General features: G+C 32.2%; 1 protein-coding gene and 1 pseudogene across 2 annotated transcripts; one reads left to right on the forward strand and one right to left on the reverse strand.

Moving 5' to 3' along the window:
- Positions 1 to 168: 168 nt before the first annotated feature.
- Positions 169 to 22,776, reverse strand: LOC143058312 (putative oxidoreductase YtbE). 2 transcript variants are annotated; one of them, XM_076231792.1, is made up of 7 exons: positions 22,716 to 22,776; positions 19,683 to 19,884; positions 18,935 to 19,063; positions 17,093 to 17,200; positions 16,260 to 16,478; positions 1,104 to 1,251; positions 169 to 319 (listed from the first exon to the last, which is right to left on the reverse strand). In XM_076231792.1, exons 2-7 carry the CDS (start codon positions 19,871 to 19,873, stop codon positions 260 to 262), a joined length of 855 nt encoding a protein of 284 aa, XP_076087907.1. In that variant the 5' UTR covers positions 19,874 to 19,884; positions 22,716 to 22,776; the 3' UTR covers positions 169 to 259. The 2 variants fall into 2 exon arrangements, with proteins under 2 accessions (XP_076087907.1, XP_076087906.1); XM_076231791.1 differs by having other exon boundaries at positions 22,610 to 22,748.
- On the forward strand, positions 3,583 to 15,462 carry LOC143058318 (uncharacterized; annotated as a pseudogene).
- Positions 22,777 to 23,767: the final 991 nt, after the last annotated feature.

Below are 23,767 nucleotides of genomic sequence, written 5' to 3' on the forward strand. Positions count from 1 at the left end.
TAAAAATCGGGACAGTGTGACGCGGGCATTAATATGAAAAGAACTTTGTAATGTTATTCGTTGACCAATTCTATGCAACCATATACAAATTCTTAAAAATTAAGCAACCATTTAAGTTATCCTTAATTGTCAAACACATTATAGAATAGTTTCTTACAAATGACGAAACTAGTGACTAGTAGTTTATTAACTCTTAATTCATGAAATTTACATATAAAAACTATATTTCAAACAATATCAGTTTAATAAGATCATCTTTTTAGCCAGTCCAAGGCATTTTACAAGGATTCCAGGTACATGACTTGTCAGGAAAACTCTCCTGTAAAATAAATTGTAATCAAATAAATAAAATTGTTAATAATATGGCATGCTTCGGATTTAAACAATAAACAACTTTTGAGTTCGATGCATTTCCGCCAAAAACTTTGGCTTTAGTGAACATCATTCGTGCGTTTGGGGACGTTTGGTATGAAAATCTTTATACACGAGGCAATCGGATTAAAATGTCCTATCCTGACTCGAAGTGGCTGCGGACTTGTACATTCCGCACAGTCTAACGGAAATTACACTTTAGCAGGGGTTTTACTGACAATCGAAAGACGAAGAAAAGTAACAATATTTCTATTACCAGGTCACCTCTGAGGGTCCTTGACTTATTAGTAGTTGTTATATGTTGTCGATATTCCGGAGATTTAATATGAAAGTCATTGTTAAGAAAAAAACACAGACTATCAAGATTCCAAATAGCATGAGGCATTATTTAATGTTGATCTCTTTCTTAATATCCCGATAACTATGATACGCAAGATCGGCTTTATATATATTCTCAGATGTTTTATAGAATTATGCCATGCTATAATCAAGATCATAAGTACTTTCCGTTTTACACTCCTTTCATAGATCTTGTTCAAGAATATAACTTTGAGAATGAAACCGGGGAATGGGTCAAAGAGACAAGACCCCATCAGAGAGCAGAAAACAGCCCAAGGCCACCAATGGGACTTCAACACAGCTAGAAACCCCGCAACCAGCTCCGTGCTTCTGTTTCAGCAAGAAATTTGTTTTCCGTAATTTAATTTCAATTTTTTAACCCATTAACTTACTAATACGGCCATATCGTCATCCGCTATAGACCAATCAAATACTTTCATGTTCTCATCTATTCGATTTGGTTTTCCAGATTTTGGTATGGTAATAAACCCATGTTGTATACTCCATCTAATAAGGATTTGTGCTGTTGACTTGTTGTACCTATAAAACATGAGATTACTTTATCATTTTTCCTTTCTTTATAAAAAGAGAGAGAGACGGAAGATACCAAAGAGATATTTAAACTCATAATTAAAACAAAACAAACAAAATATTTGTTTAAGGTGGTACCCAACACTTTCACTAAAATTAATTTGGCTGGTTTAATTTTCATAAAATTTTGATAAAGTATTTACTTTGACCCTTTAACCAAAATGTATAAATTTCAAAAATTTTGAACCAACCATTTTATCAGAAAAATTACACTGGTAATATATTAGATTGACAAACACCAATTTTGATCATTGAGAAGCTTAATATTCCCTTTACAACACAACGTTATTAAAACGTTTGGCTGATTTTATAGAGTTATCTCCCTGTAGTGTTAGGTACCACCTTAAGACTAACAACAGTATAGAAAACACAACACAGGAAAGAAACTCAACGATTCGCTATAAACCTTATACAAATCTCACTATTTTAGTTGTCATGAGCAAACAACGTGTACAACTAGTGAACTAGGAACTGGTGAGCCAATTATGTTGAACTTTAAGTTGATGCATTGCCTCACATTGATGTTTTTGACTGGTATTCTGTATGAAGTCTAAGATTGAAACTTGGAACATCTGTAAACTACCGTCAGTCCTTACTTACATTCTCGAGTAGAGTCTACGTATTTTTTTCTCACGATCATAGTGCTCTCGGTATTTTCTTAAAATACCGTTCACACAGCGTAATCATTTTTATACTAGCTAAAGGTTGCATGAAAATACTAGTCGATTCCGTTTAATCTTTTTTTCAACATATACTGCAAGAATGTGTACTTTGTGGCACACTTATTGCTTGCAAGGCAAATTCAAACTCGCAATCTTCGCGTTCTCTAAAAAATTATGAATGAATTGGTCGTCTTTGGCAATCAACATCTTCAAAGATTCATGTATAAAGCTGTTGCATCAACCTCTTAAAAAAATCATTTATCAAACATTAGCATCAACCTCTTGGAAGATTTAAATATCATAGCTGTGGTAAAGTAAATTAAAAAAAATGGACAGTAAGGACAACTTATTTTGAAGTGGCATGCTAAAACATCTGTTAAAATGTTTGCTCTTGAACGAATGATGTGTAATGTAAATGTTCCGGACCATATGAGTATTTGGACCATACGCGTATGGTCATGACCATATGGGTATATACTCATATGGTCGGGGTAATTAACATTCTGTTACAGCTGACTTGTAATACTTCTAAACTCTACATATGGTATGACCGCTCATTAAAAAGACGCTATCATATAGGTAATTTGATTATAATATTATGATAAAAAGATTAGCTAAATAAAAATTGGAAGTTTCACAAAGTGTATTTTAGTTACTTGCCAAAATTACATTTTATACCGATGGTCATTACCGATGACAAATGCCGATTTGTTATTACGGGTCAATTGCAATATGTCGACTTAAATAATTAAATTCAAAAAATTGCTTAAGGTTCCGCTTAAGTCAAATTTCAGTAAAAAATAGAGGGACAAACACCAAGCAATCATTCCTTAAGTATGAGGAATATGACCTAGAAATTTTTCATACTTTCAAAAGTTTAAACAGACTTTCTGTCTGTCGTGTTTATGAATTGTGGCTACTTATAGAAGTAGTGTTAGCTTCGATTTTATTTGAAAATAAAATGTAAAATTTCCAAAAAATGCACACCTTTACCAGAATGACTTTACATTATATAATACGCATATGGTGTTTCTCAAGTTTTCTATTGAGGGCAAGCGGAAACTCTTTTTAACTAAACATGCGAATTTTAAGAGATGTGTTGATTTTCCCTTCGTGTCTCGCTGTTGTTGACCACGCCATTTTGGAAGATCACGGTATGCTACAATTTCGTTTGCATACGAGAGATCGAATAAGAAATTATTATTTTCCTTTGTTGTTAAATACACATGTGATATGTAACCATCGACCAGCATTTAATAAGTGCATTTTTTGGGTAGCGTGAGGACATATTTGAGATTTATTCTGACCACTGTTATCTGTTTTTGATGCTGGTGGAAAGTGAAAGTGAAAGTAGATTATTGCGCACTTTCGTATTTTTGTTTTACTTGAACATTGGTAGTTTTTTTGTTTTTTTTCAGTTTATTTTAATCAACAAATAGTTTTCAATGTTTTGGGGAATATTTTCCGTTCATGAAACATCTTTGTTTGTTACTTTTGCTACCGATAACTTTCGATGCAACGATTTCCGGTTTTAAGTTATTCAGCTGATCTTTGACCGCGAAGACGTAAACAGACCAATTATCAGAAGAAATACATATTTTTACAGGTAATACAAACACATACTTGTCAATCAAGTTGGTTCTAACCCTTAAATTATGTTGTATCAAAGATCGCTACAAGATCTGACGATTAAAACCAAATAATTTAACTGATATGTCGTGTCAGCCATGAGGTAATGTTTTGAAATTTTTTTTTTTCCAAACTACATTATTTTTACTATTCAACGAAAATGAGATGATAAACAACCTAAATAATAGTTATTAGTGTATACAGTTACTAAAAAATAGTAATTAAAACCCTATGTTTCCAACACGAAATTATATGGAGGGCCCCAAGTGAAATCCTCTATATTATCCATATAAAAATCGAAGGGAGATAATTTGAATTGTCTCCACTTGATTAAAGTTATACATGCACATGTGAAACTTCAGTATGGGTAGTAAAAAGAAATCTTCGAGAATATTTGGAAAATCTGTAGGCATTTATAAGCGGTTACGCAGTGATAGATATACAGGAAGACCAAAATACAAGATTGTTAAGCGTATCACATCTTCAAAGTCTAGAAATATTTCTTTATGTGTCAAGAGAATTAAGAAAACTGTTTCAAAGAAGACAATTGATAAGAAGCCTGTTTTTATATCACATACACTCTTTGATGACACTGGTTGTAGTGTTAGGCCACCTATTAAACTTAAAATTAGAAAGGTGTTGGACACAAGTGAAAATGGATATCGTATTGTTAATCTAGAATGCTTGCAATCACATGTAACTTCCATCACAATGCATGCATGTCAGTGTTTGAAGGCCATACAATTAGCTTCAATTGGTGAATCTCCCTTGAGTTTGCAGACTGAAATTAGATCTCTAGGTTTAGCAAGTGTTTTATCTGTGCAGTGTAAGGGTTGCAATAAGAAATTTAATTTTGAAACAAGTCCTAAACTACCAGAAAGCAGGAGATATGATGTCAATGTTAGAGCTGTTTGGGGGAGTATTGCCACTGGAAATGGTCCTTCCCATTTGAATGAAATTTTGAGTACACTTAATTCACCTGGTATTTCACAACCAACATTTTCAGCCATTGAACATGATATAGGAAAGTGGTGGAGTAGTATTCTTGACCAGAGTATGTTAGAAGCTGGTCAAGAAGAGCGCCAAATAGCTATTGAGAAAGGTGATTTTCACAATGAGATACCATCAATTACTGTGATTATGGATGGAGGATGGTCCAAGAGAACTCACAAACACAGTTATAATGCGCTTGGGGGTGTGGCTATCATAATAGGGAAAGAGACAAAAAAACTATTGCATATTGGTGTGCGTAACAGGTATTGTTATATCTGCAATTCAGCTGAAAGTAGACAAGAATCTGTTAAGCCACATTCTTGCTTTAAAAACTGGAATCATGATAGCCAGTCGATGGAATCAGACATTATTATTGAGGGATTTAAACAGGCTGAAAGCAAACATGGTTTGCGTTATATGAGGGTTATTGGTAAGTGCAAGTGCAAATAAGATCTATAAATACATATATACATGTACTACATATTTGTACTAAGGAACAGTAAAAAAAAACAACATAAAAAACCTTTTAACCAGGTTTTGAACAACCATGACAACTGGCATTTCTATTTGTATAACTCACTAAATGGTGTCATGATTGATCCAATGAAAGACTTTTTGTAAATAGGTCTTTCTTTGGTCAATCCTGACGCCCTAAGGACTATTAGGTGTGTTATGAATTACAACTGTAAAAAAATTTTTAATATAAATTATCTGACTTATACATTGTCAACCAATTTTTGATGGCAGGAATTTATCATGTTTTTACTATATATTTTGTATCCAATTTTTTATCAATCACATTAAAAGAGTGTTTAGGAATACACCTTTCAATTTGTACAACTGATTTATGATGGATTATAAAACTCTCTTATTAATGTACATATTGAACAGTCTTGTTACAATAAAAAAAAAATTACTGAAATTGATATGAAGCAAACCACAGTGACTAGAATTATTTATGTGTATGAAAAATTTGTTATAAAAAATATGTATACTATTATTATACATGTTATACCACAATATATTGTATACATTTTTTGTACATTTGTAAGCTATAAACAGGGATTCCCATGTTTTAGATCTTTCTTCATAATATCTTTACTGCAAAAAAGCAGATAACTTATTCAATTACTGATCATGAGAATTCTTGTTTCCTCTTCAACATCATCAACATTGAATTAGCCTTGGGGCAAGGAAATTAAAAATTTTCTACAAATACCATTATCAGGAAAACATATACATGTACCCATCCGCACAGTATGTCATGGTCTCACGGTCATACTAGCATAAAACAAAATGTATTTGGCTCCTATATTGAAAATATTTGGACATTTCAAATAATTGAAGGAAAATATATTAGATAGAAAATAAAAGTGAAGAGAGAAAAAATTTGGTGGTACATGTAACAAAAATACTAAGGTCAGAGTACTATTTTCTGATGCAGTGTTAATCAATATTGTATATTTTGTGTAATACATTTTGCTTTGATTCTTTCACTAAATACTCAACATGCTCAAATTAGGTGAATGATAATTAGAATGTATTATATTTTTCAGGAGATGGAGATTCCTCTGTTTTTTCAAACATCCGTGAGCAAGTTCCAGTATGGGGTAGATATGTCACCAAAGAAGAATGTGCAAATCACATTTGCAAGTGTTATAGGTCTAATCTGGAGAAACTGGTTGCAGATAACCCTATTTACAAGGAAAGACATAATTTGACAAAGAATGTTAGAATAAGGTTAGTCACTGAAATATCAACAAATTACAAATGCTCTTTAGTATTAAAAAAATAAACATATGAATACATGTAAAAAAATGTATGAACAGGGAGCAAAATTTTTTTTTCTCTCTGGTCATGAACAAATTCACAGTTTATATTGATAATGTTCAATTTACATGATATACACTTATAAAAAAGAAGATGTATGATTGCTAACATGACCAATGAGACTTATGACTCTGCACAATAGACCAAATGACACAGGAATTAAAAACTATAGTTTACTGTATGACCTTCAATTATGAGCAATGCCCATACCACAAAGTTACATTTGTACTTAGTAAAGACCTTGAAATAACAACTTTATATCAATTCATACAAAAATCAACTGCCTTAGTTATTTATGTAAAAGAACTTACATAAAGCAAATATGTAACACAGCAATAAACAACAAAAACAGAATTACAGTTGACCGGGGACAGGAACATACATACAGATTGTGGCCTACCCTATAATATATTCCTTCACATGTTTATAGCTGTTGTTGTTGATTGAGGAAGAGAGATTTTTAAAGTATATTCTACTACAAATTACCTTAATCCTCAGCTCCCACATTTGCTTAGTTTTAGGTCTGAGGACAAAATTCAGTTACTTTAACACAAAATTATTTACTCATGCATGCTGATTTATCTGACATAAAATATATGCAACCTTCTAACCCGAAATTAGGTCACTAACCTATATATATATATATATATAGCTAAACATGCTAAATATTAAGGTCTTCTGACTTGGGTCAAGTTTAAAGTCTGAACTTGCAATTACTTCAATATTTGTACGTGTATGAGATATATAGTCCTGATTTAGTATTGCATGCATAGATGTATTTATGAGAGTAAGCAGGATAACATTCACCAAGAATTAGGCACTGAATTACATTTCATGCTTAATCTTAATGAGTTGTTTTATATACAAGAGAAAATTTTTATTTTGGATGGTATGGTGTGGTCCATACTTGGGGTAATTGTAATCGTTAATCAGCTGTAGTTGATTACAATTTTCCAAGTAATCATTAATATTGTAATCATCTTCGTCCTCGGCATTATCTGAAAAACGCATTGGTTTCCTGATAATAACTTTAGTTTAAAATAATTGAATGTATTTTTTTGTTTGTGCATGATTTGTTTAACAAATTCTAATTTAAATATATTTATAAAACCACACACCATACTCATGATACTGTGAAGATTGCTTTTAAACATAATAAAACACACTCTCTTTTATTATTATAATACCTCACAGAATGAAGTACAAGTACATTATATTCTTTCTACTGCTATCTATATATAGTGAATGAGAGATTCGTGAAGGAACCATCAATGAAGTTGTTTGAATAAAAAGTAAAAACACAAAAATACCGAACTCCGAGGAAAATTCAAAAAGGAAAATCCAAAATCAAAAGGCAAAATCAAAAGTCCAAACACATCAAACGAATGGATAACAACTGTCATATTCCTGACTTGGTACAGGCATTTTCTAATGTAAAAAATGGTGGATTGAACCTGGTTTTATAGCTAGCTAAACCTCTCACTTGTTTGACAGTCGCATCAAATTCCATTACATTGTCAATGATGTATGAACAAAACAAACATACTCAAAGAGTAAAAATGTCAAAAATAGGGGTACAGCAGTCAATATTGTGTTATCATCTTAATATCACTATACAAACAACAAATGTAACGAAGAATCACAAAAAGGCATACATCAAATTTAACATACTCATTTTGCTTTTCTTGTACCAATTAATTTATGTATATAAAAAGTCTACCCGTAAAGGAAAGAAGGTTTTCATTGCTGGTGTAAAATTGCGCGTTTGAAATTCCTACAGGTAGACATAAAAATAATTTTGTCGTTCAAAGTATGAAGGTATACATACATGCATAGTCACGTAAAGTTGATATAACAAACAACAGACTCAACAGTAAATGTAATAATAATAAATAAATAAGGTGTGGTTCAAAGTATGACGGGATACATACGTACAGTATCACGTCAAATGTATAAAATAAAAAACAGACTCAACAGAAATTAAAACTATTTTATTGAATGAAATAATGTTGTCATTCATAGTATGTCAAAATCCATAAGTAAGAGTAATTTAAGTAAATGAAATAATTTTGTCGTTCAATATGGGTTGAATATGGGTGCTTGCATGATTATTTTTTTTATACCATATGGATACCAGCTCATTATAATTAAATTTATGATATATTAAATGTGTCATCAGTACATTATTCATTGGGAAATTCTAATTTACAGATCAAATACATTGTTTCCACTAATATTAATCCTGCCATATTATGTATTGTAGGTTAGTTAGTGCTGTAAGATGCGCAATCAGAATGAGAGCAAAGGAGGTGAAAGAAAAGGGTGTAGAAAAAACTGAAGCAGTAAGAAATCTTCGTCATGATATAATAAATTCAGTCCACCATGTGTTTGGAAAACACAGTAATTGTTCAGATTTTTGCAAAGCAAAGTTATCATCCAGCACAACCTTAGATGACAGTATACTGACTTCTCTGCAAGATCCAGATGAAAGTTCAGATATATTTGAAGACCAAGTAAAACTGTGGACTGAGGGAACATCCATTGAGGCACAAGAGGAGACACGTAAAGGTACTCACATAAATTACAGTGATGTTGAACAGTACATTATCCAAGATGTCTGCACTTTGTTGTCTCGAATTAGTGAAAAGGCTGATCGATTGTTGGGTAACAACACAACCAATCTGGCAGAATCTTGGATGCACATACGGTGTAAATTTGACGGCGGAAAGTTATATAACTTATGCAATAGAGGTTCATGGCATGGGAGGTGCTTTGGTGGAGGATTGCGAATGAACTTTGGACCAGAGTGGTCTCCTAAAGTATGGCAAAAAACAACAGCTACCCAACCAGGATTTTTTTTCACACGACATTTTGAGCGTAGTAATATAAGGCTAGCCAACAGCACTAGATATAAGGCTAAATACGATACACACCAAAAGCGTTGGAAGAGAAAGATGAGATCATTAACGATTAGTTGTTCCAAAAAGGCTAGAAGATCTTATGGACCAGAGGCTATTGATGTAACAGAGGATATTCCTGTTACAGATCTAGCTGTACTGCAAAGTGACTTTCTTGAAAAACACATTAATATTTCTGAAATTAAAATCAAAGAAATAGCAACTGCAACAATTAAACAATCTCAATCTGATAACTGGCATTCTGAAAGGAAAAAACGCATAACATGTTCAAATTTTGGAAAAATCATTCGAAGAAGACCATCTATATTGGTAAAGAATTTAGTTAAAAACCTGTTGTACTCAAAGTTTAGAGGAACATTTCACACAAAAAATGGACTTCTGCACGAACGTAGTACTATCGAGGAATATAGACTGAAGAAAGCGGAAGAAAATGTTATTTTAACGGTAGAATCAAGTGGTCTAATTATCAATAATGAACATAAGTCTCTCTTGCTGGTAGCCCTGATGGCATTGTTATTGTTGGTAATGGTGAAAAGGGATTATTGGAAGTGAAAAATCTTGTCCACTCAAAACCTATAAATTTATTTCAAGCTGCGGCAAATAAAAACTTTTGTTTAGAGATACGCCAAGATAAATTATTTCTGAAACAAAATCATGACTATTATTATCAGTGTCAAGGATTGTTAAATGTTGGAAATTTTCACTGGCTAGACTTTGTTGTACGCACAATAAATCCCTATCAGTTATTTATTCAGAGAATCCAACGTGACCTCAATTTATGGAACAATGTTATGTTACCAAAATTAACCGCCTTCTACCATTCTGCTATTCTACCAGAACTTGCTTGCCCTAGAGAAGGGAAGAGCCCTGGCATTAGAGAACCGGGAGTTTGGGTAAGTTCCAGAGATAAAGTAGCATTAAAATGTATATTTAGAACAGATAAATTAAGAAGATGTGGTATGATTGATAGCGTGACCATTCTTCATCAGAAACCATATGACACAGAATTATCAATTTATTTGATAAAAGGTCACCATACAGCTTTCAACATTGAGCAAAGCTGTCACTGCTTTTTCCAGGCCGTTGTATAGATTGGGAATTGAAATTAAACACAATACACATTTTCAAATTCAACATTTGTGGATTTTTCAAAGTAAAGCATATACATGTATTACATGGAAGGTTAATCTGCATTGTTCATGTTGTTAGCTAATAGTCCAATGTCAACATGGTAAATACTGTTTCAGAAAAGTAAAAATGTAGAAAATTTTATATAGACATACATTGTAATTTATATACATATAGGGACAAGTTTTGATATTTATAATTTAGTTTCCACATTAATAAATTATTTTTGTAAATGCAGACTCATAGGTAAGTTAACTATGCAGTTAACTATAAAGATACATGTACAGCTGATGTAGTCATTTTCCTGTATACGTCATGGTATATGAATATTACCATTGAAGAATCCTGAAAATGTAGCTCTCAGTCTAAGAAATTTTATATATACATATGTCACATGTAGTCTGACTGTCATACTTCTAATACTAACAACTACACATATAGAGAGTTATTGACCATGAATAACCTAGTCATTATCATGATCATGACAATAATAAAGTTCACTGAATTGTTACTCTTATTTTATACTGTTTTTCAACTTTTTGTTGAGTTAATTTTGATCATTGATTTTTCAGTTTGTATCATCTGTATCTAAAGCTAAACAGCAGTCGTCTAGAAAAACCAGCAAAAGAGCCAGCAAAAAGACATGTGTAAATAACTAAATTGATTCTCATTACAAAAGATTACAGTTAAAATTAAAGGTAATTACAAAATTGTAAGTACATGGAGTAGCTACATCTGGTCGACATGACAAAGAGCTACATTTGCACATATTTTTAGTCATGATAAAACAGAATTTCCTTTTTAAGAATATTCATAGATATAGGAAGATGTGGTGTGAGTGCCAATGAGACAACTCTCCATCCAAATAACAACCAAAAAAAAAAAAGTAAACCATTATAGGTCAATGTACGGCCTTCAACATGGAGCCTTGGCTCACACGGAACAACAAGCTATAAAGGGCCCCAAAATTACTAGTGTAAAACCATTCAAACAGGAAAACCAATGGTCTAATTTATATTAAAAAAAAAACGAGAAATGAGAAACATGTATATATTACATAAACAAACGACATCTACTGTACATCAGAGTCCTGACTTAGGATAGGTGCAAACATTTGCAGCAGGATTAAACCTTTTAATGGATCCAAACCTTCTCCCTTTTTCTGAAACAATAGCATACATGTAACATCACAACATAGAAAACACAAGATAAAATATCAATTGTTCATTTCAAAATAGATTCAGTGGAATAAGCACACATATGTATGCCTGTAAGTAAAATCCAAAGATACAACATACAAACAAATGTATATGTAACAGAACAGTGTCATAAGTCTTAAAGTAACAGTCTCAAAAGGATGGCAAGGGGGAGTAAGAAGATACAAGCACAAACTAGAAACAGATTGAAAAATTAGCACTCAAAACTAAAGCTTGGTCAATACAAACTATAAAAACCAGGGGTGACATCTGGTCCTCCAGAAGATTGAGCTTGTCCTGCTTCATTTTGCTCAGCTGATAAATCTATTAAAAGTTCAGGTCCTGAAGACAGGACCAGTTGTGAAGAACAATAAATTTAATATTAACAAAGCCATATACATGTAGATGATTAACTGTAAAATATTGACATGATTGAGTACCTTTATTAGATTAATTATGAACAGCTGATAACCCTGACATACCATTAAGTTAAATAGGTCTGATTTACATGTATTACTCTTTCGGTGAAAGTCTGTCAAAACCAAGTTACATGTACAGATAGAGCAAAACAAATTATGGTGCCAGTTGTATTTTTTAATACTAGTACAGAATGTACAGTTGTAGTATATATCATGAAAATTCCCAGCCATGTCTGATTTTTCACTTGAAGCATGTGCTAAAGTTATTTCACATACCAAATTTACAATGTTTAATAAAGAACATGCCTTCTTTACTACAGGTATGAACTGCCATACATTGTTTTTCATTGTATATACACCTTTTTCTTTTCAGGTAATACCCTACTTTATACCTTGTGTCTCAAATGAGTTGTTAGAGTAAATGGTTGACATATTTATTAGCAATTGAGGCTAATTGTTGCTGCTAAGTGATGTTTTGGTGTATTATTTGTGTTTACAGTATTAGTTATAGAATATAAAGAATTTGTCTACAAAGCAGGTATGGGTAAAAAAATAATAAAATTGTTTATTTTGGATATATGCATGTAACCATATGACCACAGTAGCTATATGTATAAGTAGATATTTTTGATTCAAAAGTGAAAATATTTGAAAAAAAAACCATCTAGAGATAGTTCTTTTATAAATTATAAAATTATAAAAACATGTTTTTTACAAACTAAACCAGAGAAGTTTCTTGAAAACTTTCTAATAAACATGATGAAGAAATGTAGTAACAAATCAACCAAAATTATGGACATTTCAATACATCTCTTCACTTCAGCTGATATTGTTTTGCACTGCTAATTTTATATAAAATCTATATCGCTTTGGGACAATTATACATGTACCTCATTTGGATTATTGTTCGCAGTTTGATAATAATTACTTCTTTCTTTTTTCCTCTTAAAATTCATAACATGTTAATGTTATAACAATATATACTTTAATGAGCAGTTGATACAGTGTAGTTGCTCATTGATTTGATGAATGGATTAGGGTTCAAAGATGTAAGTTTATACATGAAAGTTCTCTTTTGAATATAAAGGAGTCTTTTTGTACAAGCTGTTAGATTCTTGATGCTTGCTAAACAAAATCAAATGTCTCTTGAATAATTGGAACAGTTTTTTATTTTCCTTGCAAACAAGCTAAGATGCTTTATTTAAGAATTGAATTCTTCTTTTTGTAACTTCATTAGGGTGTAGAAGTGTTGACCGAAGTACATTTTGTATGAAGCACGGAAGTTCCACGCTTCATTCTAAAAATGTGCACATGGTCAACGCTTTAACAAACCTATGAAGTTACAAAAAGAAGCATTCAATACTTATAGCTACATTTTTTTACCTAGAATCATGAAAACACATTTTTATCATTTTTTTAATTCACCTGTGCACTTTTTGTGGGACCTCGTGTTATCATGAATGAAAAGTTTTATAGAGTAATGCAATTGCTTAAGGAATACCAATGATGTGCAGTAAGCCAATCAGAAAAACGTATTTAAGTAAAACAAACATATACATTTTTTGGTATTGTTATTATTATACATGTACTTTGTTGGTTTTTTATTTAAAAAATATTACATATTGCCCATACCATATATATAAGTAAACCAATCACAGCTTTTTAAATTTAAATACATGTACAAAATGTACTTATAAAGATACTAATGTTTAAAAAAATTATAAGCTAAATTGTTTGTGATAAGAAAGTACTGTTTTACACTGAAATTATTCACTACAGCTGCTTTACTTTCTGTTTCAGAGAATTTTTCATGCTCAGAATAGAAAAGAGACAACAACATTGTGGTTATTCCATGTAAAGATTTACTATAGATCAGGATATTTTACTAGAAAAATGAACAGTAAACATGTCTGAAAGTCTAAGAGACAGCACATCAATCTAGATGAAGAAAAACAGAAAATTACTGATATAAGTTGTGTAATTCTAAGATTTGTTACTTTTATAATTACAGCAAATTTTTGAATATTGTGAACACTAAAAACTGTGTATATATTGAGTTTTCTATTACCTTGTAAACAACCTAAGCTATATGAAGTATTAGTCATCAACGTGTGCTGTATAATGGTTGGTTGATATTCAAAGTCACAACTTTTCAATTCTTATTTCACTTCATGGTCCTTTGTACTCAAACATGTGTATGATTGATTTCATTTGATACTGCTCCATTTGAATTCATAAGTAGTACATGTATGCCAAGTTTTTTCTATACTTTGACCATCAAAAGAAATGCAACATTACTTTGACATTATACTTAGGGCTATTCCAGAAAAAAATGTATGGGGGAGTTGGAAGGCAGTTTTTGTCAGCACCCGCCACCCAGACAATTGTAATTGAGAATTAAAGTGCATTATAGTGAGAAAAGTTGCTCTGATACCCATCACCTATGTATTATATACAATGTGCCTTCCAACCCCCCCATACTTTTTTTTCTGGAATAGCCCTTATGCATTCTTTTTCATTGTCCAAATTTTAAAACCTGCTGACTTTATAAACTCAAATATAAACTTTCAGAATGGTTCTAGAGAAAGAGAAAGAAAGTAAAGTTATTGATTTGATACTTTTGTTTTTTTTTAAATTCAGAGCATGATGAAAATATAATACTGAATTACTGTGAATTAGATTGCATTTTTTCTGCTTTTACTTTATATATTACTTGGATTGAATTTTTCTTCTCATTACAATCTTGTATCTGTATGTCATTCATCATGTATATTTTTTCCTTTCTGTTTTGATAACCAGGATTCCAAAAAATATATAGGTATATTTCTATATAGCCTTGCAAACAAAATTTAAATCAGTCTGAAAACTGAAAAGTAATTTGAAAAAATTAATTTATGTTTTGCTCTTACTCATTGAAGGAAAAGATAGTAATGTTTTTTTTTTAATTCTTCTATTTATTCAGGAGAGGAAACTGAAAAAGTAGAGACCAAAACTCAATGTTCAATTTTTTATTTAAGAAAAAAAGAGAGAACCACAGAATAGATGTATTTAATCTAACATAATATTTACCTTATGGCTAGTCAATCCCCCCTTTTTTTACTTGTGATATATATGATATATTTTTACATCCTGTTATTGAATTTAGTGAAATTTATTATAATAAATATTTTTAGCAATGAATTTGTTTTAATTTTAATGCCATGCTATCTGTATGTTGAAAATGGTATGTTTATGTCCAATATCTTTACAGGTGTGGTCCTCCATACTTTTTATGAAAGTAGTTCCCACATGGAAAAAATGGCTTCTAATTTTGAATTTGCCTATCATGCTTTATAGATTTATACCCATTTAATTATACATTATTTTTAATATTAAGCCTTAGCTTGCCCTAGATAATGATTTAAGGATACTAATGCTTCATTTTTAGGGGAAATAAAGAACTCAGTTAATGTCCAGATTTTTTTAAAACAATGATGGATAAAGTTGCAAAGTTCTTACTACACAATCATTTTTTGGCTTAAGTTTTATGAATAAGTGATTCACCACTAAATTCCGCAAATTTTGATGTATATAATATGGGTATATAGTTCTTAAATCAGTCGGAATTTTGGTTTGAAAAATAAGTTAATTTTGACTTTAGCGGAACCTTAATGAACTGTTACACAAGACGTTACTGGAAAGTAACATAATTTATTTTAAATGTCTTGTGAATATGGTGTATTGCAGTCATTTTGTGATATTTGAGATCTAGTAAGAGCTTCTCAAAAACACCGTAGAGATCAGAATGGACAAAGACGTATCACTGTACACAGCTGCAAAAAGACTAGCTTTTCCCTACCAAAACTCACAAAAGCAAAAAAAAGCCATGATACCGTGTGTTAGTAAATGTCATCCCAATTCTACATGCAACCATCATTGTTTTTTAGATAAAGTTTTTGTATTAAATTCAAACGTTTATAATGTAATTTGAAAAAAAATATTTAAATGGTCTAAATACTCATATGGTCCGGCCCGTTTAGAACCAAACGAGTATTATACTCATATGGTCCGACCATATGAGCATACGCGTATGGTCGGACCATATGAGTATACGAATATGGTCATGACCATACGCGTATGGTCCAAATACTCATATGGTCCGGAACATAAATAAATAACAATATAAGAACAAACCATACGTACTTGTTAGCAATTTTCACAAGTGTAGGATCATCAAATCGTTGTCCTTTAACCAAAGGAGAATATCCCATTACGGTAATTCCCTTCTCTCGACAGTATTTCACTATTTCCGATTTCTGTTGCCATGGATGCAGTTCAATCTGGTTCACTGATGGTGTTGGAAGCCCAGCAGATTCTAAACCCTCCAAATGTTGAACCCCAAAATTAGAAACACCTACTGATCTGTAAATCAAAAGATAAACAGGCATACAAAAACCATATTCAAATTGCCGACATTGTGTGCAGTTTTATTACTTTTGAGCTCAATGGAGAACAACTCCTCAGTAGGACAAAACAGGTGGTACAAGCATTGTGTGTTGTGTGATATCGAACATTGTACGTACATTAAAGGGGTACTATCTACGAGATATATACACTTTATTCTTTTATATGATCGATTAGAAAGAAAGAAAAAAACGTATTTTCGTGTGTATTTGATTTCGTTGTTATAAAAAATGCATACACGCCTATATTATTTGTGATTCGACGTACAATGTCAGCACAAACTTGTACCCCATGAATAATAATTGTCTGGTAGCAGTCGACATTCATATCCTTAGTCCTAGTTGATCCTCTTTGCTGAACCTACCTATTGGTCTTACAAAACTATATAGAAAAATATGAAAAAGCTGGTTGCTCGTATGATTTTCCTATCCTTTACGTGGAACTGACGATTCCACGAATTCCTGTCTCGTTTTTCGTCTATTCTTATTCAGTATCTTCATTTTTCCTGCCTCATGATGTAATAATAAACTTTTTAAAATATCACATCTTCCTATATCTATGACATCCATTACCTGACCAGACCTTTCTGTTTCAACTCTAGCATAGCTTTGTATGTTTCCACAACTTGACCACTGCTTGGTGAATGTATCAAATACAGATCTACGTACTGTAAATCTAACCTTTAAAATAAAACAGGATATTTAGGATTTAGATCTAGGTAAAATGGACGTAAATAACCCCTAAAAATATGTGGAACGTTTACTTCCGCGTTTATCTTAAATACGTTCAAAACTTTTTTTAGCAAAAACATGAAAGAATACTGACATTGATTACTAATGCATTAATGGTTTGAATTGCTTTTTTAACAAAATGTCTTCGTCAAATATTTATAATTAAAACATTTTGCATTATCTAGGTTAACTGAGACAAAGACATCACTTTTAATAGCTGTTTTGATGGGTTCGTGTGACTCAATCTTCAGTTTTATATTTTGTGTTTTGTGTCTTCTGTCTTTTGGTCTTTTTTTCGGTTTTTTCCCATCGAGTTAGGCCTTAGGGACAACATCAAAAGGTACTTAGATACAGTCACGTACAAATACAAACATTTAGAGACTGATATAAAAAGAAGATATGGTATGATTACTGTGTTTAACAGCATATCATTAAAAGCGGTAAAAAAGCAAGCATGTACATTTAATTAGCATATTAAATTTCTTTTTGTTCATTTGGATGTTTTATTCTTAAAACATTCGCATGATTATTCTAGTGTCTAAGGTTAAAAGATGTTCCAATGGCTTTACATTTTTTTTCATTTAAAGATTATAAACTTTTTATTAAAGTGCATAAACGTGTTTGCAACATTCTAATTATAACATGTAGCTCATTTCAAAATGCATTAGTTAGATGAGTAGCAAAATTATTTTATTTTTACAGTTGACGCATGTTTCTGTGTGTTAGCTATGCAAACTACTGGCAATTATAAAAGAATAATTGTTTACATCACTACATGTTAAACTGCTTTTTACAAAGCTACTATGTCATGTAATCTATAAATAATGTGTTAACAAAACTTATGAAAAAATACACATTTATGTCCATGAAAAGCCATCTGTAAATTGTGGATAGGTGCAAAACTTACTTTGGAGTTTGTTTGGCTATGTGGAAGTATAATTACAGAGGCATAGACAGTCACATATTCTATAGTGTTTGATTATTTAAGATTCACGTAGGGAAAGTTAAAACTACAATGATCTTTACCAAACATATTTTTTTCATTGAACTCCCTGTGGGACTTTACATGTACCGTATGTCCAGTATGAATTTGTAGGTTGCCTTTATGATGCATTCATATATTATAACTTGAAACTCTGGCGCGCGATCCACCCTTGTTCAATCCGATTTTTTTAGTCCTGATCTTGCGCGGATTCCTAAAGAAAAAATCTGAGGACACGAATACCCGTGCACAAGCTTTGTATTATTCAAATATAAAATAGGTACATGCCTCTAGAACGTTAAATAATTCACTGCCAAAATTCAAAGTCTGTCTGCGTGTTGTGATTCTTATCATTATGTTTGAATTTCATAAAATTTGGATAAGGAAAGATACTGTTAAAGTGCGTAAACGACGCAAAACATATGGGCGATTTAGAGCTAGACAAGTTTGCTCTATGCCCCTGTAAAGTATGACACCTGTCTTTTGTTAAAGATTAAATTGGTCCCGTTTTGTTTGGCTTGTCTGGCTTGTTTAACAAGATTACTGTTTCATTGACATATGACCCAGATCGATCTTTTATTCGATGTATAAATGATGATAGGTATATATAATATATATAATAGATTTGTGTTTCTCACTTGAATAGCGGCTTCCAAAACCAAAAAAAAATAATATAAAATGTTGAATAAAGAATATCTTACATTTTCAAGCTGCGGTTAAATATTTTCTTACACCGACTGTATCCATTATCCCATAACTTGGTGACAACGAATACGTCTTTTCGATCAAATCCGGATTTCTTTATACCCATACCGACATCGGCTTCATTTCTAAAATGCAATAAATTCAAATTAAAACCCGTATGTACCGCACATGATTTTGTAAAAAAAAGGATCTTGATTAAAAGCCTCTCATCTATTTGTCTTATTTTCGAAAGAATTATTTTTAACTATTTTGTCCATTAATATATCCTTTTTATTCCAGCTACCCATTTTTCTTTTCATTTTTTCATTTTTCTTTCTTTATTTTTTTCCGTTATTCTGTACATTTCGCCAATTAATATTGCTTAATATATGAACCCCTTTCAGACCTCTAAAATAATTCAGGATGTCGATTTTTTTAATGATGGCAACTTTAAGTGATAAGCCCTCATTTTTCGTGGCCCCTGTATCCACCCCCTGTAAATCCGAAGCTTAAAAGATATTTAATATAATGGGTTGCTGTCTTAAGAATATCCATGTTAAATGTGTCCATCTAATGATAAATATAGTCATGCTAATACAAAAACAAATGTATCGCCAACAAAAGATAAATGGGTGGTGCCTATCGACCGTGCCAGGGCTGTATTGCCAGTCAAGGTCGTCAAAAACTTCCATTTGTTGTTGGGTGGTGGCAAATATCAAGGAAATCACCAATCCATAATAATTATAGACATGTACATGTACCAACCCATAAAATTCAGCCGTATCTATTAGTTGATATCCTTTCGATAGAGCGTACTGGACTGCTTTTTCTGCCACTCCTCCGCTCCAAGACGATGCTTCATACATACCAAGACCAAACATTGGCATACATACTCCATCGTTTAAAGTCAATCTAGAGGTTATGTCTGTTGCTATAGATACCATTCTTTTCGTCATAATAAACTATCCTAAAATTCAACAAAAACACAACCATTGCAACAAATGAACTTCCGTTACTTAAGTTAGCGTAATATTTCCAACAGAACGTACCGCAAAATTTATTGTGTAGATTATTAATTTAACATAATATTTCCAACAGTCATTGAATGTATACAGAAAAGATAGTAAGCAAAGTGTATCATAGATGATCGGTTTTATGCACATTGATATCTATACATATAAACACCGATAATCGGTTTATCGTGATAGTTCATGTATCTTAATTCCGTCCTTATATTTAAAAAAAAAGAAGATGTGGTATTATAGTTATAGTAAATTACGCTTGACAAAAGTTTGTCTTGACAACGACAAAGTTTATAATTCGCCTTGTTGACTATTAATATTTTTCCCAATAATCATGATAATCAGAGAATCTTTAAATCATCTCAAATTGTAATAATTGAGAAACACTTTATACCAAGGCCACGCCTAAAAATAGTTTGGTGGCTAAAACCCTACCCAAAGGTAGAGAGATGTGGGCAGGAAGGACATGAAGGATCGAAAGCATTTTTTTCGGCAAAGAGTAATAGATGATGTATTTTAGTCTTAATTGATGCCTATCTGAGTGACTAAAAAAAACTTCCACATGAATCATGAAAATAAAAGATGTTTTTTTTTTCTAGGTAGGCACGGTTAGTTCTTAAAAGTCGTAAAAAATGCAAACAAAACAAATCTCCAACTTGAACGTTATCTCAGATCTTCAAAAGATAACGTATAAAACAATTAATCAATATTTCTATCTGTTAAATATAATGTCAATAATCTAAATGTTATTGTTTAGTCTATATTTTCAGGGCCGTAACTAGGGTTCGAATTCAGAAGAGGCAGGAGTTTGGGGGCCACCGATTGAGGCCCCAAAGAGAGGGGATTGGGAGCGCAGCCCCGCCGATTTTTTTTCTCGCAGTTAAATGGCTAAAAATTACCCGTTTTCCTTCGATTTACTTACTTTAAGAAACATCAGTATTGCTTGAACCTGGAAACAATTTTTATGCAAAAACAAACTGAGATTGCTGTTCGGGGTGAGCCAAGGCTCCGTCTTGCAGGCCGTACTTTGACCTATAATTATTAACATTAAATAAATTGTGACCGCAGATTTTGTTCTCAATATGGCTAAAAATCACCCGTTTTCCTTCGATTTCCTTACTTAAAGAAACATCAGTATTGCTGGACCCTAGAAGCAATTTTTATGCAAACAATTGTTATCTGTATTTAAAGATATTTTTTGTTAGAAAATCAAACTGGTAAGTTAAAAAAAACATATAAGCAAAATATTTTTTTTTGTCGAGGACCTGGACTGTGATTTCAATATGGTTGAAAGCTGAACAGACATGTATATAACTACAACCAGGGACTTTCAAAACTAGTATATACTGAGTTTAGAAAGGATCTGTTTCAACGAATGGGAGTGTTTAACTACTAAGGCATTGACCATAAGTTCTCGTACGATCGGCAGGGAGACGTTATAAAAAAATGACCCAACAGCTGATTCAGCCGGTAACGAATTTCCGATATCAAAAGATTCACAATACAAAGGGAACTTCCTCTGCTTAATGGAGCCCCTAAATAAATGTGAATAGTTAAGTTTTATTCAAAGTTGTCGAAAGCAAAGTTTCTTATGTGTTCTCGTACGAATACTGAATAACAGACGGACGACAACACGAACAAAAAATAGACTGAAACGGTTCACTTTCGATCAAAAATCCGGAAAATGACAGATATATCACGCAGGCGCGGATCCAGAAAAGGGGGGGGGGGGTTCCGGGGGTTGGAACCCCCTTTTTTTTTTTGGACGATCAATGCATTTGAATGGGGACATGTAATTGGATTGGAACCCCCCCCTCTTTGTCCTGGGTTAGGAACCCCCCTTTTAAAATGGCTGGATCCGCCCCTGTCACGTATCATGATAACACTGTTAAAACTGTAAACTTTTGTTGTTTATAATATAAATTCAAGTTCTTCGTGTACATATTGTCTATATTTCATTTTATTACTTCAAAAAATGTAGAAAATTCAGGGGAGGCAGTTGCCTCCCTTGCCTCATAGGTAGTTACGGCCCTGATTTTACAAACTTTTCAGTACCACAAAGTCAAGATACTAGAAGTCCCCTCCTACATGTCCTAATTATTGTAATTTATACATGTATCTTTGCAATAACCGTAATTACTTGATACAAGTAAGATAGATGATAGATAATACATTTAATTCCAGGCTAACGCCCTCGTGACGTCGGTGTTTCCAATACCTCTGTACCATATAAAGTATATCGTTTTGAAAAAAAATTAACCGAAACGAGGACGGGGCTAATTAGTGAAGGGCCTGGTGGGTTATTTCCGTTCTTTGTGATCGGTGCATTTTCGCTATCGTGACCCGTTTTTCTACAGATTTGTTTTTATACTTTCGTGATCCGTGATGATGGAAATTTATTTTCTCAATCTGTGAATCGTGATTGACAAAAAAATCAACTCATGACTTGTGATGAACCCCCCACCCCCTTTCTGGAATCGCTATCCCACATTGGCATTTTATATAGAATAGCGACTGTCATTGACAGTTAAACCTCATCTGACCCACTGAATAAGTCCCTTTTATTGCTTGGCAAAATTTTGGTGTGTAATTCCCTTGTTCTATATTTTGACATAAAGAGCGAAACGTTATTTAAAAATACTAGACAGACATATAAAAAAATCATTATACCGTAGAAGTTGAAAATTGCCATGCCAACAGCGATCCTTCTCAATTAGAGGTTTCTACTTTCCTTGTCAAGCAAGATTCATTAGTAAATTATAGCTTGTTATCTCACCTTGTAAAATGAATTGGTTTGTTTACATTCTACTTTCACTTTCACTTCACAAAATTACTCCCCTTTAGTAAACCTAAATACCAAAATGAATAGCGTCTAACATTTAACAAAAAAGAACCCTTGCCAATATCACTCTTAAAATAGTGTTTATTTGACATTTATTTTGGAGGGTTCGGATGGGGTTTACAATAGGCTTTATTTAGAATAACTTGATGTGTAAAACTTAGAGAATATAAAAAGGCATAACAAAAAAATAATGGATAAAAAAAGAGAATTATGGCCCGGTGTTCTCAAATAAAAAAAAAAAAAGAATATAAAAAAAAAATATGCAAAAATTAAGAATAGAGAAAAATGACATAAACAATTATATTAAACTTAAGAATGAAAAGATGACCCCCTTTTCCCCACCTGCCGACTAAGTCTTACTCCCATTCAGTTAAGATGGTACCTAACACTACATGGAGATAACTCTGTAAAGTAAGCTCTACGTTTTAATTACGTTATGTTGTAAAAGGAATATGAAGCTTCTCAATGATCAAAATTGGTGTTTGCCAAATTGCTATATAACCAGTATAATTTTTCTGACAAAACGGTTGGTTCAAATTTTTTTTGATTTTTATACTTTTGTTTAAGTGTCAAAGTAAATACTTTGACAAAATTTTATGAAAATTAAACGAGCCAAATTATTTTAGTGAAAGTGTTGGGTACCACCTTAATCATCTATAAAAAAAATATAGAAGATATTGTATGATTGCCAAGGAGACAGATTTTCACAAGAGACCAAATGACACAGAAGTTAATAACTACATGTATAAGTCATGACAAAATAAACGTGACAAAATTAAAAGTGTACAAAAATATGAACGAGAAAAAAAAACAGTTTACACGGCAACAAACATGACAAACGACAACAACTGAATTAAAGACTCTTTACCTGTAACGGGCACTTACATACAGCATGTGGGTTCGATTAAACATAAAAGCGGGATCCACCCCCCCCCCCCCAAAAAAAAAACCCAACCCCCCTTTTTTTTACCTGGGACGGCGTTGTA

This window comes from Mytilus galloprovincialis, chromosome 14 (genome assembly GCF_965363235.1).
Source record: "Mytilus galloprovincialis chromosome 14, xbMytGall1.hap1.1, whole genome shotgun sequence".
NCBI classification, from domain to species: Eukaryota; Metazoa; Mollusca; class Bivalvia; order Mytilida; family Mytilidae; genus Mytilus; species Mytilus galloprovincialis.